The following is a 7,947-nucleotide window of genomic DNA, read 5'->3' as shown; positions in this document are numbered from 1 at the left end:
CGTTTTGGTTGGACCAAGCGCGTCCATGGGAACCGCTCTGGCTGATAAAAATAGTTGCTGTTCCTGTAAGGGCTGCGCACGTCTTGCTCAACCCGAGGTGCCTGGATGAAGCGCGACAAGTGCAAAGGGTGCGAGGTTGCCGCTCCCGCAGTCTTACAGCTTTCAGTCTGAGTTTCGCGCTTCAGCTTAGCGGAAGAAAGTGATGTGTTTTTCAGACGTCTAATGTTGCTGGTTATTCACTAAGTTCGCAACGGATCTCTCTCTCTCTGTCTCTCTGTCTCTCTCTCTCTCTCTCTCTCTCTCTCTCTCTCTCTCTCTCTGGCACCTTGTTGCAAAGTTGGCTTCTCAAAAGATTTCCTCAGTTGAGTCTTTATTTATACAGCCAAACAAATCCCCCATGTGCTTCCCAATCACTCGGCACATCTCTAACCTTATTTTCTTGTTTGATTTCTTTGCCCCCACCCGCCCCGCTCCCTGCCACAGAAGGAAGTGGAGTTTCCCCAGGAGCTGATCGATCGACTCTCCAACAGTGAAATCCACAGCATCAGCGACCTCCAGCGGTTACTGGAGATTGACTCCGTAGGTAAATTCTGCCTCTTGATACTATTTATTTATTTTTTTCCCCGCGTCATGTGTCTGCAGGTCGGACACCCCGCCTTTTGGATATTAATCTGATTAAACCCAACATAAAAAGTCAAGGCTCTTATGTTGCGGCTTTATGATTGACCTAAACAATAGTTKGCACATTTGAAAACGCACGATCCGAGACAAGTGCATTTACTGCACACATGTGATGAAGGGTGAGTTCAGTGAACTTGCTTTGTTGCCTCCAGACTGCCGCATGTTTTTGTGCCATAAATCCGGTGAAACGTTGTAGCAGGTTGCAGGTCAAGCTGGGCTTCTTCTCCCTCTGTGTCCCAGACTGTCTTRCTGATTAAATTACATCTGTGCGCTGGAAGAACTTGTTTGCCTTCACATGAGCCTCTATTTACACAGGCTGCTGTCATATATCAAGTTCAGGGCTCCTTCTGTGCAGATTTGCCAACAGAAAGGGGTAATTACCTCTCCCGCTTTACAACTCTCTACATTTTACATTCAGCAAACAAGGGCAGAGACTGGAATTTGAGTTGTTATAGGTTGTAATAGCCACGTTTTGTGTTTTCTTGCGCTTCCTCCACGTATTTCAATGTATTTTATAGTGCAGAATTTTACGACAGAAGGAAATTGACGCGTGCTTATGTTGAGATTTTTTTTCTATTCAGCGCCTCATAACTCAATTCGTTGTAGGCTTTTGGATGCATGTTTTCTTCTAAATATTGAAATTTGTCTATTCCGTTTTGGAAAAGAGTTTGATCTCAGTCAGGTTGGATGGAGAGCATCTGCTGAGACAAAGTCAACAGAATTTATGTCTAGACTTTGACTAGGCTTTTCTCACACATACTAAACCAATTTCTTGTTGATCTGACTGTATGTTTAAGGTTGCCGTCCGACTAGAAGGAGAACCTCTGCCCCAGTCCAGAAACGTTTAACTCAACTTTAGGATTATCCCCGTGTTTCCTTCTGTCTTCTCAACAACTGTGACCACAATCCCACATCATGATGCTACCACCACCATGATTCACTGTTGGGATGGTTGAACCAGTTGCAGTTGTGCCAAATCCTTTTCATTCTGTGATGATGAACTCTATCCATAACTTCACCTTGATCTAAACTTTCTCAGTTTCTTTGTTATTTCTTTCTCATCAAGCTTATTGCTCACCAACATTCTCAAGCAAACTTCTGAGCCTTCAAATTACAGCTGCCTCAGATGCTTGGGGTTAAATTGCACATGTTTGGGATTAGGTGATTTCTGAGGATAATTGCACAGAACATTTTATTCTATCCAGTAAAGGGCCTGGATAGAAATATGCTTTTCAGAAGACCACATTGTCATTTCTTTCCACTTTAAAATTTAACTCAATTATGCGCTGACCTATCCCATAAAATCCCAATAAAGTACGATAATATAAAAAGTTTGTGGTTGGAACCTTAACAAAATGTGGCAAGGTTTTTACAAAGTTTTATAGGATTTAATTAATAGAACAACTTCGGTGATGGATTTAATTAACATCAAACCGGGCTGTTTTCCACAGCAGGCATCATTTCACTTTACTCTGAGCCCAGAATAAACCGCTTTGGTGCCTCATGGATGAGAAAAGGTGTTTGTAATTGAATTAATGTGTCTTTCTTCAAACAGATTAATGCTTTGCAGAGTAACAGCAGTAGGCTAATTATTGTTATACGAGGACATAAATCTGTCTTGAGGGTCAGCTTGGTCAGCGCTGGCCAGCTCATTAAAAGACCCCAGACGCCAGCCGGAGGGGTATTTTTGGAGCTTTTGTTGCCAATTGTTTGAACTAGGGAAGTTATCAGTGTTAAGGCAAAATACTATGTAGCGTGACATCATCTAGGAGGGGAGATTTTAAAACAGAGGTGAACTTTTCAGAATTAGCTTTTAATTATTCTGTGATTTCTGTCCCAGGAGGGGGTGAAGTTTGGAAGTGGCAGGATAAACAGGGCGCCCAGGGGTGGCTTGCACTACTCCTGTGCTCAGTGCAGGCTTGCATTTGTTTTTGCAAAGTCCCTGTCCTCAGCTCTGACTGTCAGATGAGATGACCCTGTTGAAGTCTGCAGATGGCTGTCTGGCCCCCGAGGTGCTGCTCTCCTCGTTATTCTCCTCCTGCTCTCTGTCCCTCTCTCCCTTCTGAGGTGGCCCCTCGCCTGCCTGCTCTTATCTCTCTCAGTGAAGAACTTTGACAGAAAAGGGAACCTGACTCTTGGAAAGGGGCAGAGGTGGAGGAGGGAGTCGGAGACATCTTGAGACGGCGCTCCGGCTTCAATCGGAGAAGCCGCAGGTTGTTGTGCAATCTGCTTTGTCTTCTGTCTCCCGCACAGTTAACAGATAACTCTGACACTAAGAGAGGGGAGTTGCTTGCCACCTGTTATTACCCACAACCGCAGAAGTACCCTGCTGCCTATTAGACTTAAGCCTACATTTTGTCAACTCAGCCACATAGCTGTTAAAAGGAAAGAAGACAAATGCGAAAGAATGACAGACGAAGGGAGTCCCTTACACTGAAAGTCAACAACATGCTGGCTGTTTGTTCAAGGAGAGGGAGAATGAAAGAGTGGAGGAGAAGAAGCAAAAGGAGGGAGTTAAAGCCCTTAGCTAATGGAGGGAGTAATTTGCCAGTCTTGAAAGCCTGATTCATGGTAAGAGACTGTCTCCTGTCCTCTGGTCTCTTGTCTAGAGACTCTGGGCGTGTGCATACATATTAGTCACCTGGAACCAGGAAAGGATCAAGCCCCCTCACTCCACCGCTGTAGTCTTTCCACCTCGTTTTCTTTCCTGTTTCTTATGCGGCCTCTCTGTCAAATCCAATATAACTTTCCCTTACATCAAACTTTCCATATTTGCCGTATTCTTCTCCTACCTTTTGTGTATTTCTGACAGTAAGAGATGAAAAGATTTATAGATTGGGATGTTATGTACAGTATGAATGTGTGTGTGTGTGTGTGTGTGTGTGTGCGTGTGTGTGTGAGTGTAATGGTCTGAAAGAATGATCGCTCAGCCCTTTGTTTGACTCCCAGCTTCAGCTGCAGGCAACACTTCCCTCCAGTGAACCTTTAGTTCTGGGTCGCCTACTGGTTGACTGACTCCCTGACAAGCTGGAAGGAAATTCCCTGAACTGTCTCTGACGGACAGGTCTGAAAAAAAGAAATGATCAAAAAGCAAATAAACAACCGATCCCAGTGGTGGACGATGTATAGTTTGAGGAAATCCCTTCGAATTACTTTAGTGGAATTCACAAAAAAGCTGAAAGAGTACTGTGTTTGCCTACAGTTGAACTCTGTTCAGATATGTGTACTTAAAGCTTTTCCACATTATGTAGGATAATGAGAAGAGTTTCTCTGATTGCTGTACAGTGTCTTTTTGCTCAGTGTACATGTGTAGAATAATCCTATACAAGCATGATATACCATAAGAAAGGCAGACCCACCCAGTTTGCAAACACAGTCAGACGCTCTTGGAATCCTGCAGACAAGGTTTATAATTTTATTGCTGTTCTTGCACTTTTTCTTAATCCACCTTTAAAGTCTGGGTGGAGACCAAAACAAGCACGTCTTATCAGATGACCGTGAACATGAAAAAAAACTGAGCTGGCTATGTTAGCAAAACATGTACTTTCCCCAAAAAACCACAAAGTGATTGAAAAGCAAACATTTGCAGTAAATGAGGGACACAGAACCACTAATTAGGCCTAAAATAAAGGTGACCGGGCCCTACCTGTCAAATGACCACTTTAAGCCTCTGTGTCTGTAAAAGCTGGTTGTTTTTTTCAAGTCAGTGCTGACTCACTTTCGTCTTGCTACAGCTAAAAAAAAGTTTAGCCTAGTCACTGAGGGAGGCTGACATATAATGTCAGCGATTACCCAGTGCACAACTGAACCTCCTACCTGCAGCCAGTGTACTAGACGTTACCATGCTTGCATGTTTAAGAGAACTGTATAAACCTTCTGAGAACATAAAATATACTTTATTTCATTATGGCCATGTGGTCAACCAATACTTGGTTGTTAGAAAGGCAGTTGAAAATTCTTACTTAATCCTGAAAATGCTTTCATAACMGAGTATTGCTCATCATTAAGGGAAAAACAAGAGTGTCCTTTTCTACTGTAGTCGGCAGACTAGCAAAKAGTCACATCTCTGTTTAGTCGTGATTTTCCTTTATCTCTGCGGTGATGACTTCATGACATTCTTGTCTCTATCAGAAATACAATTTATAGCGACTTCCCAGTACGGTAGCCAGACTAACAATGTCTGGCTATGTTTGAGTCATAACTTTGTTGAGACACATGTCCATTTAACTTTGAGCTGTGGTGATGTCACAGGAGTCTCCAGAAATAACATTGTTTCTTTGAGAAATGTAATTCTTAGTATTCATTCCAACATGGGAACCAGTGTATCACCAGTTCATAACTTCCAGTCATAGAAATGTTGTGTTTCTTTGTGCCTTATAGAAACCTTTATGTATAGAATTGGTTTAATCAGGAATAAAATTCACTCTATCCTTCCAAATATCATAATTAGATCGCAACTGAGAGAGGCAGAGTTTGATCTTAATGTGACGAAAATGTAGAACTTGATTTGTATTTAAATAGTTTTTAACGTGTTTAGGTTCATCTAAAACTTTCAATTTGCACTTTAGGCCTCTTCAAAATTATTTAGGGAGATTTTTTCTTTCTTTTCATTCCCACCCTTATTTTTTGTGTGATAAACCTATGCTTAGTGTTATGATTCATATACTATCAAAGGCTTACAAGAATGCTTTAATTTAACTMTTACATAAGAAGAAATCACTGCCTTTTTCCTACTTCCACTTCTTATCTAAAATTCTTGAATAAACAGTTGCAAATCAATCTTATAAACATTTACTCATCTGTTTAGGAGCTTCTTGATTGCACTGTGTTATAACTGGGATTGAATTGCACTGTGTAACTGAATCTCAATGTGACTATGTAACTAGACTGAACTGGAATGAACTGGGTTTAGGTAAAAGTGTTTCTCCTGTGAACATGACAAGCAAAAGTTGAACTTGAACTTGTTTGGTGAATGACTTGTTTGTGACATCATTAACATGGCGTCCTTCTGTTCTGACGAGGTACGGGAAACGATGTTGTTGAGGAGCACAAGCACCACAAGCACCACAACCACAATAAGAACTCGTCCCATCGTCACGGTTACTACAATGAACTGAAAAGCTCCCAGCTGCACAGCCGACGCAAGAGGAGCATTGGTAAGACCAGTTGGAGCTCAGAAGTTGCATCATTACATGCGTGACAACTTGGCACACACGGCGTCAACATGCCCTGAAAATAATCCGAAATCTCACTTCTTAAACAGAAGTTCCCAGGACATGAAACAGATCACTTTACACTAATTTCCAACAAAGCTAACAGTTAGTGGTTTTTATACTGCTTTTTAAGGGGGATAAAAGGCACCCTAATGAAGACATCTACCCAGTATTTATTTGCAATCAAGGAATCATGAGAAAGGGAGGCTAGCGCGCGGGGTTGACGGGGACGTCTGACACCAAGCCTTTTAATTGGCCCGAGGCTTGCAGATCTAAAGACACACGCGTCAGGGGAGAAATATATCCTCAAGTGTGGAAATTCCAGACATTCAGGGTTCAAGTTGCAGCTCGCCTCTTTCCTCAGTCAGATTTCTTCCTAAAATGCCACGCGGTACGATATCTGATCGAGGTGTGGAGCCTGCAGAGTGCATGCTCGCCACGATACTCCCAGCAGTGGAGATGCTGGACGTGGACGAAGCTGCTGGTCGTGTTTCATTTATTTGTCCGGCACCATAGGATTATGAGATAGTGTGGCATTTTGGCTGCTCTCCACAGAAGCTCTTGCATTCAATGCATGATTGGCATTTCCTCTTTACAGGATAATTATTACAATGCAAACAGTTTTACACATCTCAAACCACTGGACAGAGATAAAACAAACTATAAAACAAAATTAGTAACATTTGCGAACATCTTATTTAAGCATATTTTAATCAGTATTTCTAAAAAGAAATTAGGTGACTTTAAGAAACTAAAAGATGTGTTTTAAACTAAGAAAATCTTAAGTTGTTTTTTTTTCTTTTACATTTAACTCTTTAAGTTTACAATTTTATATTCTCAAGTTTAAAAGAAACACAAAATAAGAATTAGGCTATGTTTGACAGGCAAATGGGCAACCTCCCAGGGCGGCATCTTTGGCATGAGATTACCCTACCCACCCCCTGTCCAAACCTCCCCCTGTTCCTCTGATCCTCTTACCCCCTCAAGGACACAAACCTACCTTGTCATTGAATGCTGGACACTACACATGAACAATGTGATAAGATACCCATTTGAATAAACCAACACCTGGAACTAATTTCTAATCAATATATTTAAGTACAATATTTTTACAGACATAAAATAACTTTTTTGAATTTAGCAACAATTTCCTATTACCTTTTCAAACCTTTGTGATTCATTTAAATAATTATACAACCCACAAAAAATCCTTTTTATGTAGCATTTGAATTAAACATCTGTGGTTATTAAATTTCCCACCTGCTGAAGTAATGGCCGTCTTGCCGAGTCATGCTACGCTAATAAGACTTTTAGCTGATATGAGATCAGTCTTTTGGAAAGCTTGTGTTCTTAACACTCCTAAAAGATGCTAGGTGCGATATGAGCTGCAAGACTAGCAGCTCTCACATCAAGTGAGTCATCAAGAGTACAAGCAGCTGTGTGTGTGTGAAGATCAGATTCCAACAATACATAAGCACTTAGTTGAGGTCGGGAAATGCGTCACTAGATGTTGTAACATGCACAACAAATGCATTGAGCCACTGTCTCACTTCCAGTCGAAGAGGCCGTCCCGGCTGCATGCAAGACGCGGACGGTGATCTACGAGATCCCCCGGAGCCAGGTGGATCCCACGTCTGCCAACTTCCTGATATGGCCGCCCTGTGTGGAGGTGAAGCGCTGCACAGGATGCTGCAACACCAGCAACATGCGCTGTCACCCTTCCCGCAAGCACCACCGCACCGTTAAGGTAAGACTGGATTCCTTAATAAACCAATTATCAAACCAAGTACAAACATGTCTCTTGCCCTCATGTGGTAAGTCTGTCTGGCTTTGTTTTCTGTACAACTCACACTTCTCTGTGCTTTTTGGGAAAGTAAATCTGAGAATTTAAATCCAATGTCTTAAAATTTTTAGCATTCAGAGTTTCTGAGACCTGCGAAAGTAGAGAGTTTGTCTGGCCATCCATCCATCCATCCATCCATCCATCCATCCATCCATCCATCCATCCATCCATCCATCCATCCATCCATCCATCCATCCATCCATCCATCCA

At 42.0% G+C, this 7,947-nt stretch overlaps 1 protein-coding gene across 5 annotated transcripts in view; it reads left to right on the top strand.

Annotated features, from left to right (window-relative positions):
- pdgfab (platelet-derived growth factor alpha polypeptide b) overlaps nt 1-7,947 on the top strand; it is a 21,923-nt gene that overhangs the window by 1,035 nt on the left and 12,941 nt on the right. For 4 of the 5 annotated variants that reach the window (XR_534314.2, XR_534313.2, XM_017306435.1 and 1 more), the window contains exons 2-4: nt 484-583; nt 5,703-5,837; nt 7,451-7,641. Coding sequence is in view for 2 of the 5 variants with exons in the window: in XM_017306435.1 (XP_017161924.1) it covers nt 484-583; nt 5,703-5,837; nt 7,451-7,641 (426 nt within the window). In the remaining 3 variants the exon portion in view is untranslated. The remainder of the gene's footprint in view (nt 1-483; nt 584-5,702; nt 5,838-7,450; nt 7,642-7,947) is intronic. The other variant, XR_534315.2, reaches the window with a different exon arrangement.

Source organism: Poecilia reticulata, linkage group LG8 (genome assembly GCF_000633615.1).
Source record: "Poecilia reticulata strain Guanapo linkage group LG8, Guppy_female_1.0+MT, whole genome shotgun sequence".
In the NCBI taxonomy this organism is placed as follows: domain Eukaryota; kingdom Metazoa; phylum Chordata; class Actinopteri; order Cyprinodontiformes; family Poeciliidae; genus Poecilia; species Poecilia reticulata.
The sequence above is the reverse complement of the archived record's forward strand: the minus strand, read 5'-3'. Positions and strand labels throughout refer to the sequence as shown.